The 15,066-nt window shown below is 35.1% G+C and overlaps 1 protein-coding gene across 1 annotated transcript; it reads right to left on the bottom strand.

The window, feature by feature from the left end:
• Positions 1–536: 536 nt before the first annotated feature.
• On the bottom strand, positions 537–1,742 carry LOC128549350 (uncharacterized). Its single transcript, XM_053525964.1, has one exon. The coding sequence runs from the start codon at positions 1,740–1,742 to the stop codon at positions 537–539; it is 1,206 nt and encodes a 401-aa protein (XP_053381939.1).
• Positions 1,743–15,066: the final 13,324 nt, after the last annotated feature.

The following is a 15,066-nucleotide window of genomic DNA, read 5'->3' as shown; positions in this document are numbered from 1 at the left end:
TGTGTTCCCGGTCAGTGTTTAATTTAAGATTTATATTAAGCATTATGGAGATTGCCCGTACTTTGTTATTTATAGTTTGAAATATTCTTAGTATCCATGATAATTATTAATGTAATTATTGGAATTGTACAACATTCGTGTCATATCTAATGTCTTTAACAGTTATGTTTTCTCTATGTAGAAGGAATACAAAACAAGGAAGTAAAAGATTAATATAAACAGAAAAAAAATGTGGTCTAAATACAACCACAATATATTTACTTCCAGTATGTTATATTAGTCCAAACTTAAACAAAACATTATAGTATCTCTGTTAAGTTGTATAAAAGTTTTTTAAGTTGAAACTAATTTTAAATAAAAGACCAAAAGTTTTCTTCAATTAAAATCATCTATAATTAAATCAACAATTTAGATAAAATCAGAGGATGTTATTGGGATTTCAAAAACCGTGGAAAATTAAATTGTCCGGCATAGACCAGTTCGGACCGAGGGTCAAAAGGTCAAATGAGGTTAGATTGACTTCGCACAAACAATTACTATACTACTTCCAACACTATGTTGAGTAGCCTTGGAAACCACACCTGTGTTGGGAATATTGGTGCAATAAGCACTGCATTTGCCTTTTCCCGATCCAGTTTCTGTAAGACTGCTGCCAGCAAACTAAATGGAGGAAACATATATATACATGAATATTTGTTCCATGACAACGAAAAAACATTTATAGCATAAGCACTTTTTTCAGGTATGTAGGAGACAAACATTGGAAGCTTTTTGGTAAGATTTGACGCAATCATGTCAATATCACATGTAACATTCAATTTTTGACAGATGTCGAGAAACACTTCATCTCGCAACGCCCATTCCATGTCATCACTAAGACTCCTAGATAGTTTATCCGCTGTTATATTATCTTTCCCAGGGATATGATAAACACTCAACCATATACTTTTGTTTACACACCACGACCAAATTTTACATGTCAAATCATTTAGTTCCGGGACACGTCCCCCCATCTTTGATAAATATTTTATGGCAACAGTATTATCTAAATATAATTGAACATGTACATCATGTAAATTTTCACACAAAAATTGGAGGACATAAAATGCAGCTTTTAATTCAAGGTAACTGATGTGTCTAAGTTTATCTGAATCCGACCAATGCCCATAGACTTTTATATTGTTTGTCTTGTCAAAACCGCCCAAACCGAATTGTGAACTATCCGACTCGATTATGACATCTGGATCTGATGTTTGAATTGGATTATAGGACGTATGGATATTGTTTATCCACCAAGTTAAGCAATTCATACTTTCCGCGGGCAGGGTAATATTTGCCTCAAAATCACCTTTGTATTTACTTAAAGCTTGATCTCTTTCTATTTCCAATTTTTTGTAATACAATGGTGCATACAAAACCCCTGGTTCACTTGCCACTAATTTGCCAATAATTGTAGCTAACTCCCTGATTGACACATATTTCTGCCCTAATAGTTTCTTACAGTGCTCAAGAATATCCCTGCATTTTTCAGGCGTGAGTCGAATAGTCATAGATACCGAATCTAATAAGAATTCCACAAATGTTATGCACTGCGTGGGGATAACAACTGATTTTTCTGTATGAGCTGTGAAACCTAAATCTTCAACCAATGTCAGTGTGTCATTTACATTTGTAAGACAGTCCTCACAGGTGTCTCCCTGCAGAAGGCTGTCATCTATATAAACAACATTTGTATGTCCCATCTTTCTTAAAGATGAAAACACAGGTTTGAGAACCTTTGTTTATGTTCTTGGTGCAATTGCAAGCCCATTAGGAAAGCAAGTGAACTGATAACACGTATTTTTCCAAATGAATTTGAGGTATTTTCTAGACATTTCGTGAACTGGAATACTGTAATATGCCTGACGGAGGTCAATACTAGCAAACCAAGCATTTTTCTTTACCAATGTTAAAGCTGATTTCAAAGTTTCCATTTTAAAATGATGTTTAGTAACATATTGATTTAACTGTTTAAGATTGAGAATGAGTCTAAATGTTCCATCTTTTTTAGGCCTTAAGAATATATTTGACAGTACATCATCTTTTGACCGCTCTGACATTTCTATAATGTTCTGACGTAAATATTCTTGCAGTTGATTATCAATGACTGACCTTTCCTTTGCATAAAATACTATTTGTGCTGGCGATGGTACCTTTAAATGTACATTGTCACAATAAACTCGATCTGGTAACCCCACTTAATAATACATGTATCTAAGATCCATTTGTCAGAGGTTAACCGAGTCCAAACAGAGTAATTTTTTGTCACATTTCCAGCTTGAAAATTCTCATAAGTGTTGCAAAGCTTAGCATATGAGGTACTTACATATTGTACATCATCTAATTTTTCTGTGGACGGCCCTGCGTGCGAGATTTCTTGTTGAGGTATTGTTTCCCTTGTGGCAGGGCCCGTTTGGCTAAAAAATTACCAGAATGTTGATACTGCCTCTTTGGTGGTGGAGAACCATACGAGCCATATATGTTATTAGGACGCTCTTGTCTCTCCCCTCTGAATACTGTTGTCGTTTCCACTGGTCTTTTTCTAGGCTGTGTTTATTTCCCACTTGAAGTCATGACTTTTCCAAGCCTTTTCATTTCATTGATGGTTTTGACCCTTTCGGACAAATTTTCCCCAAGCAGATTTTCAGTAATTTCAACCTGTGGCTGACAGAATTTTCGAAACTCTGGTTTTAATCCTGGCTTAATCATTCTACGTCTAACATTGCTAAGATCACGGTGTGCAAATGTCATCATGTTTATGCTGTCGAAAGCCAGATTGAACCAAGTTGTGCTTTCTTCAGATTTTTGTTCAAGAAGCAAATCCATAAGCTTCAACATCGGAACCATTGCTTTACCCACATAGGCTTGCGTGTTTTGAAATAAACAATCTTGCATGCGCTGTCTCTTATGTAGCACATCATCGTTCCACAACTCCTCATTTATCTTGGGAACAGTGAGCATCTTGCAATTCTCAGGTATTTTGACCGTGTCACACAGTTTCTTTCCTTTCTCAATGTCAAAATTCTTGGCTATAGATTTATTTATCATTGAAGAGATGGACTCGTTTATTTTTGGTCCGAAACTGTTACTACCATCTAAAGTTTCATTAGCTGACTGGAGTTTGACCATTTTATCATTGGTTTCGGAAACTGATTGATTTTTACCATCCTGGTGGTTAGAACTGACTCTGACATAATCATCTTCGCTGTCTGAATCGTCACCGTATCCGAACTGTGCATTGTCCAAATACGCAACACTATCATTGTCACTGTCATTATTTTCAGGTAAATCTCGGGCATCATCCGTTAAAATCGATTTGTTTCGTTTCTTCTCTGTTCCTGGTAACAACTGATCAACTTTTTCTACCAATTTCTGCATCGGAGCCGTAAGAATATCCAATTTATTCTCATTTTGACATATACGAGATTCTAGTCCACGAGTATCCTCCCTTTTGTTTTTATCTCGGAAACTCTCGTTTTCAGCGCGATCCTGAGCCATGCGTATTTGATCACGTGTTTTGTTACAGTCATTGGCGCGCTCCACGCTTGACTGAATCAATGGCTGACCCCCCCCCCCCCCCTAATTTTCGAAGGGCCGAAAATTCATTGTCTTGTACGATATAAATACAGTTCTCTGGGCCCGCAAATTGACCATCAACGAGAACCCCACCATGTGTGGTATCATTTATCGGGGAATTCCCATTTGGAGCCCCGTTCATTGTTTCAAAATCGTTGTTGTCAAAATTTGACCTAATTCCTTTGTTTCACTGGGTTTCCTGACCAGTCAATGGTTAATCACAAATAACTGAAAAAGTCAGCGTATTTAGTCCGTAATATTAATGAAAAATGAACAGGAAATTATCCTTGTTTTGTTTAATCACTTTATGTACTCGAAAATCCATAAAATAACACAAGAAATTTAACTCTAAAATTATCTGAAGGTCATTAATGGCCGAAAGCCAAACTAGTCCTGAGGGCTTATCAGGCCGTGGTCACGTGTTCATCTCATATAATTCCGATTGGCCACTTAGCATAATAGAATTATGCTTTTGGGCTAGAGTAGAGTGTTTGATATTGTATTGTTCTGTGGTCCGCCAGCTTTAGATATTTCCGTCCTGTTGAAATATTTGCCAATAGCAGTGTATGACAATTTCAGTCTTTTGATCAAATTCCGTATTTTTCATATAGTACTTCAGATGCATTCAGTTCAGAAATATACTGATTATATTTTCGTATCACTAACACGGGCAAGTTGTCTCACAAACTATTTTAATTTTTATTTCATCGAGCATTTGAATATGCAGGGAGGCAATCAATACTTTTCGCAGAAAGATGTTGAAGCACAGTTATGTTTGTAAACAATTGGTAAAGTGAATACAGTGAAAATACATTCAGATCTAAAACAGTTTATTTTCAAGCATAGAACGCAACCAAACAAAATAATCGATGACTCGTTTTGATTTAGTTTGTTCGTTGGGGTGTAGTCGTAATGAACTGTCCTACACGTACCCTCACGCGCCCAGCACCGACTCATCAAAATGTCAAATATATAAAGTATTTTGTGTTTGAAAATTATATTCATATACTACCTAAAAATCTTTCATTGTATTTCCATAAATTTAGAATTATGAATCACAAATACCATATTAAAGTAGGTCGTAGTCAAAATATTGAATTTTAACCTAGCAATCAAGAAAAACTCTTTAGTCAGCAGTGATGTTACAGTAATCTGGTGCAATGCTCAACGTTTACAGTATCTAGTTAAATGTTGGATATGTCTCAGAATACAAGCAATCAAAGCGCTTAAGGCACTGATAGTGGCAGAAATATTATGGCTAATCATTCCTAAGGACTGTAGTTGAGGTAGGAGAATCAGTTGCAAACAAAACTATAAACTAAACATATTCTATGTTTAAACACAGAGGATATATCCTTCCACAAAGGTAAGCGGTAAAGTGGTGAGAGCATTGTTTATTAAATATATAAGAGTGGATTCAATTCATAAAAACAGGAAATGTTACTGAAGGTGCTTCCACCAAGTAACCTGGGTTTTGCACTCTTCACGTCGTCTGACGAGAGAACAACTGATTTTGGTCTTATAAAACATCCTATCATTGGCTTATAATGTATGGATTAGCTATGAAATAAAGCTATTTGACATTTGACCTCAAAACATGACGTTGACCGCGTACGTAGTGACCTTATCTCATGCGCTCTACACGTCATCTTGATGAAGTAAATAATTGACACTAGTTTAATGAAAATGCTTCAAGAAGTTTAGTTTCAGACTGGTAATTAATCTTTTTGTCCATTGGCCTCCAAATGTGACCTTGAGCCAGGACCTAGTAGCATGGGATGTGCAAACTGAACGTCGTCTTCCTATCCTAGTGGATATGTTATAGAAATGAAATGTAGCCAATTACTTTTCATATTGGAAGTGTGACCTTGACTTTGAGCTTATTAACCTTGCTCGTGCGTGTATCTTGTAGTATTATGGTGGTGGTCATTTATTTGTAATTAGTTGAAAATCCAGCGAAAATGTATAGAGATACAAAATGTATACTATTGACTGACGTGTGTGACTCTAATATTGCTCCCATATACTTCCCCACCGGTGGTATAAGAGTAGACTGAGATAATAAAACAATGTTTGATCCATTATAAAACAAGTGCTCCTTGTTAAACATATTATGTTCCTACGGTGCCTTATAAGAGACTGCAATAGATAATATCAAAAGCCATACATAATGTTAAAACATACTCATATTTACTATTACCGGTATTATAACTAATTAAAATCTTACCATTATTATTTTGAATCTTTGTACTAAAGAAGTGGCATTAATTCTTTAAACGGTTTTATTTAGAGTGAACAAGAGATGAAACAATTGTTTAATGACTGTCCTAAACATAATGCCAGTGGTATTGATACAGCTACACTGTTTTTAGTTTCATTGACGTTTAATAACTATTATTATTTCTGTTTTTAGAATGTGTGGTGCTTTTTTGCTAAATGTATTTTTAAAAGGAATGGTAAATACAGCTGCAAAAAGAGCTGTCGGAGGACAGCAATTTCTACAATATTGTCGGAAATCCTCAAAATTTTACGACCGTCCGTGACTACAAAGTAATTCTAATTGTAAAATCGCTTTTCAATTACAGGTAATCATCCAATTATTCAGATGCTGAAATGCACAGCTTCCCTTATAACTAATTACTTATCAAGTAGTGTTTATTACCCAAATGATTTACCACTATTGGTCCTACAACATAATATCTTGTTGTCAGAAAGCAATAAAGTCGTGTTTCTTTTTATAAATACCTCATTAATTAAAATGTGTTACCAAAACATATAGTAATATACGAGGAATCTTTCCAAATATATGCCACACTTAATTTACCCATCATACAAAACTTTTTTACTATGATAAAACAATTAAGTAAAGTAAGAACTGACTTTTAAGATCGGTCGTAGAAATTTAGCGGTGTGCCGTAATCATGGAAACGGCTACTGAAGCTGGTAATCGTGGAAACTCGAAAACTTTCTTTTGTCATATTTCAAAAAGTAACGGTATTAGAAACTTGATTTTTCCATATTTTTTATTAAGTTATAAATACCTATTGTTTGCAGTGATTATATTCTAAATATCTTATTTAATTTCTTAATTGACGTCAGCACGTGCAATTTTAGTAATTAGCACGTGCATTCAGTTGTGAACCAACAAGTGCATTTTTTTAATCAGAAAATGTTTCCTGGACTTAATTACAACTATTGCTGATTTTTGGCTTGAAAATATTATATAATACGCATGCAATTAAAATTCTAAAAATTTTGATACGTCAGTCTAACATCATTTTATATATTAATGCAGCGGATTGCATGCCATATAAGCTATTAATTCGCTCCCTTTTTCAATACATATGGACAATGAAGTTAATTAATAATGCGTTAAGTATCGGCTTGGAATATTTAATAGATATTATATGAAAAACAACAAAGTTTATTTAATTAATTGTTGGAAAGCATGTGGATAAATTGTTTTTGTGACATTGCCTTTTGTTAGCCGTCAGTATTATATAGATACGTTTAACATATTATAATGCATGCATAAAATTGTTCCCTTTTCGTTGATATTTTTACTATTACTGTTACGAAATCAAATATTTTAGATTTGATACTTCAATTGTTTTAATAATTAATCATATTACCGGACTTTTCTTCAGCGGAACCATTATGGGAGTAAACGAGGCCTAGAGTAAAGGCTTCCAGTGTGTGTAGAGCGGTTCTACCAAAGTGATGCTAATGTACATGTAGAAAGAATGTACGATGAAATTTGCGAAATAATAATAATGTTTTGCGTATTTCTTATTTTCGGGATGGGTCACTTATTGTTACTCTGTTGAAATCTCGTATTATGCAATACACTTTCCGGAGATATCATCAGCATTGGTATGTTATCAAGAACTATATATTTTATATATAGACCGGGTGGAAAAATAAAAGGAAAATACGATGTTTTTGAAAGAGTATGTCTGTATTTCTTTCATGCACATTTGTAGTAGCAATATACATCTTCTGCATGCGGTTACGAAGAAAATACATATGTTAAAGTGACAGTTTGCAAAAGGATGATCGGTAAATGTTATCTTTATACATTTTCATTCCGGCCCCATTGCTTCAATAAGTCGCATATTTCTAGATATTTTATATACAAAGCACTTTGCAGTTTATTGACAAATTGAAAAACAAAATGAAATCCAAATGATCGTTTTATTATGATAACTTACATTCTAAACATTAAAAAACATACATATACCATCATCTCGTTTTAAAAAGCAAACAGAACGTAAGTATAGGACTATGTGTAAGGACGAATTTCAAGTGCTAATGAGTAACTGCGGATGGCCAAACCCCGGATCCCGCCACCCCCACGCTCTACCACTTACACAAATTGAGCAATTTGAATAAATCCTAGACGTCTCAGTGCTAGGATTTATTCTTTATTCTAACACGACCAGCAAATAACCTACATACATGTAGAGCAAAATCTATCCCGGGTTATTCAGCAATAAACCACTCGCGTGCAACGACGTCATCCGATTCAGGTGCGTAGCACGGTCGTAAAAAGTAGTTACCATTTTTTCTCACATTGTTGATACTAGAATATCGTGTTAGAATCGAAATAATAAGTTCTCAAGTGTGATTTATCGTAGAATAACCCAAGTTCTTCGTTCTTATGCGAAACAATATATCACTCCTGAAGGCCTTCGGCGATCCACGTTTGGGAACTCATTATTTCTTAATTGCAACTTTGTACGACTGTTCCGGTACTTATCAATATGCACACTATATTAGAATCAATTTGCTTTGAGTGAAAATACCGAAATGGTACATGGTCACATTCTTCATTTGTTTCATATAAACAATTAAATCTTGAAACTTCATTTTCAGTGCTTTACAGCATTTCAATGATATAAAAACACATATATAGCCATAAAATATAACATGTTTTCTCACCAAAAATGAAAAAAATATATATTGAGATGCTAGGTTACATATATTAAAGAAACATTATCTGTCTGAAATACATCACCATCTGAAAATACTTCCATGAAATTTGTCATTTAACGATAACCCGTATACATGTAGACATGGAAGTTCACAGTGAAAGTGATCTAGATCTTTTCTCAATACAATAAGCAGTACAGCTAAGCCAAAGCTATAACTGTCACATCCTAATTGACTCATATACAAGATCTCATCAGCAACATGGAACTACATTTTGCATTGCAAAAACAGATCATCTAACATCATCTTAAATGCTTGGCGAACTTCTCTTTTCGTAACACTGGGGCTCTTTGTCCCTGCGCAATTAGTGGGGACAGATGCTCTATTCTAACTGCCAAATGCTAAATAAGAAGTTGTTGATGATAAATGTCAAAAGCTTAATGTTAATGTCACATACTTAATGCTAAATTCTACGTACAAAATACTATATGCCGTATACAAAATGCTAAATGTCATAAAAACTCTACATGCAGCCACAGGAAAACAGTGCAGCAATTACAAGGCAGAGACTGAAGCACTCATGAAGGCCTTCTCAGTGGTTGAAGACTCGGCAGAAGAAAGCTCCTCAGTCGTCTTTCTCACATATGCACTGTCTGTTATGGAAGTTCTGATCAACAATAAAGCTCCGCACTAGCCAGGAGAATACAGAGCCTTAGTATAACCTGCAAAGTAGCACTTCAGTGGATTACATACATTGTTGACTTGCAGGCAATGAAGAGGCAGACAAACTGGCTAAGCTAGAAGCTCAGTCAGAAGAACCAATAAAACCTGTGAGTTACAAGAATAAAGTCACCATCATCAAGGCACTAACGAGACCAAGGATAGAGGAAGATGCTTTTCATCTCTTTGATCGGTCTGAACAAGTGATGTTGGTCAGGCTTCGCTCGGGGCACAACAAGCTCAATGCTCACATGTACAAGAAATACAGACTGGCACAATCGCCAACTTGTTTATGTGGTGAGGAAGATCAGACTGCGAAGCATATACTTCGGAGATGTAAAAAGGCATGACCATGAGCGAGCTGCGACTTGGCCGATAGATACAACAATGCACCAGAAACTGTATGGAGGCATTGAGGATCTGCGGCAAACTACAAGTTTCATCAAGGCTACTGGTCTGACAATGTAGTTGCGAACGAGAAAAAGAAGATAAAAACAAATTCTTTTCGTCAAATGAAAATGGTAATTCTCAAATTATCAGTCTTTGTGATCTTTATCTCTTCAACTAATGAATGTAACTTTTACTCATTTGGAAAAAAATAGATGTCCTGCCTGTCTAATTTAAAGCAATAACGTTGAAGATGTTACAGGGACATGGAACCGAAACATTTTGCTGTAAAATGTTTATTATATAATAGACTAAGATATGTTACAGATACAAAGTTATGTAACGAAGGCAATGATTTTATAACTGATATATTCAGCTCTTTATTCAATGGAAACTTAGCAATGAGTATTTTGACATTTATTGTTTTAACAAAAAAGAAAAGCATTTATTATTGACAATTACCGTTCGAAAGCCAATATTTGAAATTAAGCAGTTCGTAAATAGCATTTTTTATTTTGCATTAACATTTTTGCAGTTACCATTGCGCATTGATCTTCAATAGGCATATCGCATTTGGTTTGTTGCATTTTATATAAAGTATTTGGCATTTTGCATTAAGTGATTGGCATTTAGCATTAAGTATTTGGTGTATAGCATTAAGTTGTTATTGGCATTTTGCATTAAATAATTGTCATTTAACATTTGGCTATATTTATGGCGCACCGGCCACTGGCACCAGATCAGAAAGAAAATGCCTCCGTACGTGTTATACCCTACCCCTAGGTATTCTATAAGAACCATGGTCGTGAACGGGAAATTATACTAACCCGTTTCAATCGTACATTTCTCAACTTAAACGCGCAGTTCGGTGAATGGGTATGTAGCATATTGAACAAGCGATAATTTATCTTCCATCGTGCACCAGACACATTGTCTCAATATTCCATATTGCTGAGATTATCAACATATTTTATGCTTTCGTCAACGTTACAGAAAAAACTTGCTTGACCTTCCCTAATGAACATCCGGTCTAGAGGTCACGACAGTGGGCACATGTTTGGCGAAACGTAAACAAACAAAAACAGAATTTAAAAAAATCACAATTTTACACTAAAACTCGAAATGATGAATGAAATTCACATACATTGACATACATTTTCACAACAGCCAATCGGAATGGTTTTTTAATCTAGAACGGAACTTCACCAGGGAAGTTCAAGCAAGTTTTTTGTGTTACGTTGAAATTACTATAAACTACGCGTTGTTTTTCTAAGATAAGATGTATTAAAGAAATGTGACCGGTACTCAATGGAAGATAAATTACCACTTGTTTGATATCCATAGTACACATTTACCGCACTGCGTGTTTTAGGTATGAAATGCGCGATTGAAACGGGTTAGTATATTTTCCCGTTCATGACCATGGTTCTTATAGAATACCTAGGGGTAGGGTATAACACGTACGGAGGCATTTTCTTTCTGATCTGGTGCCAGTGGCACCGGCCTTCAATACATATCAAATGCCAAATGCCATATCCTTTGTGCTAAATGCCTATAATGATTGCCAAATGACAAATGTTACTCGTCAAATGCTTTAACTTTGTGAGTAAATGATCTGTATCCCTTACACTAATGACTGTTACTTTTGAAGCAATAACATGTTCTGAGGGTTAAAGATGACATGATCGAAACTTTTCACTCTAAAATGTTAAGAAATATTTTTAATAGTGACAAAGTTATGTTACAAAGGTCAATGACTATTTACAGGATGCATTTATACACTGATATTCAGCTCTTTACCTTAATAAGTATTTAGCAATACGCATTTGGCATTTATGGTTTCGTATTTGCAATTAACACTTATCATTCATTGTTTGACAATTAGAATTTCACCGGCAATATTTGACATTAAGCATATAGCAAATAGCACTTTGCAACAACTGTCATTTAGCATTTGGCAATTAGCATGGCACACTGGCTAACCTTAGCCTTCCATAGTACTTAATAAATGTCATTTCGTTTTCAAAACATTTTGCATAAGGTGTTTGGCATTTACCATTGTTATTTGATATTTAGCAATTGACACATGGTGCACCAGGTTTCCATATAAACATGTACATTAGCATCACTTTGGTAGAACCGTTCTACACACACTGGAAGTCTTTACTCTAGGCCTAGTTTCCATTATTATACTGCTAAACTATGGAGAGAAGTCCGGTAAAATGATTAATTATTAAAGTGATAGAAGTATGAAATCTAAAATACTTGAATTCGTAACAGTAATAGTAAAGATATCAACGAAAATGAGAACAATTTTATGCATGCGTTATATGTTAAGCGTATCTATACAATACTGACAGGTAACGATGTCACAAAAAAAAAAAAACACACACAACATAATTTATTCACATGTTTTCCAACAATTAATTTGATAAACATTTTTTTAATATTATATATGTTAAATATTCCAAGCCGAGATTCAACGAGTTATTCCCTAACTTCATTGTCCATGTGTATTAAAAAAGGAAGCGAATGAATAACATGCAATCCGCTGCATTACTATACGAAATGGTGTCAAACGGACGTATCAAAACGTTTAGAATTTTAATTGCATGCGTATTATAAAAAAAATTCAAACAAAAAATCAGCAATAGTTGTAATTAAGTCCAGGAAACATTTTTGATTAAAAGAGGCACATTGTTGGTTCACAACTGAATGCGCGTGCTAATAACTAAAATTGCACGTGCTGACGACAATTAAGAAATTTAATAAGATATTTAGAATAAAATCACTGCAAACAATAGGTATTCATAACTTAATAAGAATATGAAAAAATCAAGTTTCTAATACCATTACTTTTTGAAATATGACAAAAGAAAGTTTTCGAGTTTCCGCGATTACCAGCTTCAGTAGCCGTTTCCATGGTTACGGCACATCGCTAAATTTCTACGACCTCATAAGTTTTGTATGTTGGGTAAATTAAAATCCTTACGGAGGGCTCGTACACACGAACGCTTCTTCAGATATAAGCAGTAGCTGCTAATAAGTTCGCCTACGATGTGATCGGGTGATAATCGTTTCTCTGCTTCCATTTTATATTCAGTGCACTTGTGTCCACATTTCTGTTTTGGTTTCTTATTATATGTGACAGAGCATGAGATTTTGGGTCCAAATGCCGATTATCATTATATCTTGTTAAATAACAAAATAAATAGGTGCATATCATTATTCCTAATTTTTTTTTTTCCTCTGAATTTCAAATAGAATTCATTTAACGGTAAGATGCACTCATTTATCTGTTATAATCGGCACGGAACTGATTCTTTAATAATCAATCAACCGGCATTAAGTAAAAGAGACTGTTTGTGAAAACGTCCATTGTATGAAACCCCTTGTATCTCGTAACGGTTAACAAATGTGTGGAAAACATAAACACCCTTAGATTTAATTATAATTAAAATAGTTTTTCCCTAACATATCTAACATTTCTTTGTTTGATCTTTATATCTTTTTTCTGCCAGTTCGAATCCTCGTGATTTATTTGGTGTTCCTCGGTTATTTAGCTTTTGAAAGAGAAGGTTAACAATCGGGTGAACGCTGGTATCTGTAAACCATTTAGATCCAAGTTTAAGGTCAATTCTGACCTTTTGAAATGTAAATGACCCTTAATCTCTAGAAAAACGGAGGTCCGTACCCCTAGAAAACCCCTAACAGGCTTGTCTAGAGGTACGAATCCGAACCCATAGACACTTCCTTTTAGGAATCTTTCCACTCATTCCGCAACTTGATTAAAATTTAGATCGAGTCATTGGAACTTTAATTAGAGGATCTATCAGAAAAAGCTGATTGGAACTGCTTATTCAGAATCGAAGCCTTGTCGCAGACTTCTATAAATAAGACACCATCGGCCTTTAACGGTGAAACACCATTAGCATCTGATCTCTTATGCTTAATGTAAGAGCTTGCCTGCACTGCCTCGTGTGATCCGATCTAGCAAAACTCCACGAGTAATAATATCTGTCATGTGTTTACGAATCGGATAGAAATATCCGTCCCGAGGGCACCTGCGCATTGGGCGGTAATGAGGCTTGCCGAATGACCGCCCATGCGCAGGTGGCCGAGGGGCGGCTATTTCCATCCGATTCGTTAACACATGACTGATATTTTTTCTTGCATATCGTATATGTTAGCATTTTATTCTGGCAGATTATTTTTCTTGCATACCGTGTTTTACAAATAACAGGTGGAAATACTTTCTTTGAAGCACTCTTTCTTATAGTAGAGCGCGGGAAATTAACGTCCGTAAGCAGAAGTGACGTCATGATGTTTTGCGTTACGCATAATAACAAAGTTCCACTTTAGTTTTATCGTTTGTAGCGTAACGTTATGTTCTTTCGGTAAACTATCGTGATTTGAATCGAGAAATATACTATAAGGAACGGAGAGAAACTATCAAGGTACCTGCATTTTTCATATTTTACATGAAATGCCAGTCCGGTGTGCAAGAAAGCCGATTCTTGCACATCGGACTGGCGTTTCCGGTGATTTTACCCATGCCGGCAAAACTCATCTGGCATCCCCCATGCCAGATGACTCTAGTTTAAACATATTTATTCCCAAAATGAAGTGCATATATTGATACAAATGTCATACTGTGATGAAAGCAAAACAGGAAAGGATAAGAATGAAAGACAAGTCTTATAGAATTCTTCTCCTTAGCGGACAAAATATAATTGTATGAGCATATCGAACTAATATCTGTAACGGGGCTAGGAATATAGTCTTAAAATGTGTAAGAAAAAAATATGAATCATTATTGATGAAAAGAAAAAAAAGGGGGGAGGACAATGCATGGTGAAGAGAAATATTTACATAAAAGTGGAAGTGAATTTTGAATGATAGAATAAGTCAAACGTAGAAGAGAAACGAGAAAGAGGCAAGGTATTGGCATGTCTCAGGGTTGCTAAGAGAATCTTTTACTTTCGGATATATATGTCTGTACATGAGTGAATATAGTTATGTTATCCTGATCAGAAAGGTCCTGGTTTCCAAATAGAACAGTATCCAAGTCAATTACAAAATTCCTCAGATTATCAAGAAGATCGTATCGACAACGATTAAAAATTCTGCACTCAAAAAAGAAGTGGAAATTAGTTTCAATCTGTCCACACTGGCACAATGGTGTGGGAGAAATATTTTTTAGGTAAAGATGTTGATTCAGTGCACTGCATTTTGTTCGTAGTCGTGTATGGAGCACCTGGAGTTTCCTGTTTCCGGTGTAATAATAGGCCGGAGTGCGCTGCTTGTTTTTATTTAAGTTACTTTTGAATGATGAAACTGTTTCAGAATTACGGATATCTGGTCTCAGTAGGTTCCAATCACGTACAACAGAAGGCAAAAAAGAATTGAAAT

The sequence above is a fragment of the Mercenaria mercenaria genome, chromosome 2 (assembly GCF_021730395.1).
Source record: "Mercenaria mercenaria strain notata chromosome 2, MADL_Memer_1, whole genome shotgun sequence".
NCBI lineage: Eukaryota > Metazoa > Mollusca > Bivalvia > Venerida > Veneridae > Mercenaria > Mercenaria mercenaria.
Note: the sequence above shows the minus strand (reverse complement) of the source record. Positions and strands in the feature narration are given on the sequence as shown.

Coding starts and splice junctions, on each gene's coding strand:
- LOC128549350 (XM_053525964.1), bottom strand. CDS start 1,742: ATGGGACATACAAATGTTGTTTATATAGATGACAGCCTTCTGCAGGGA.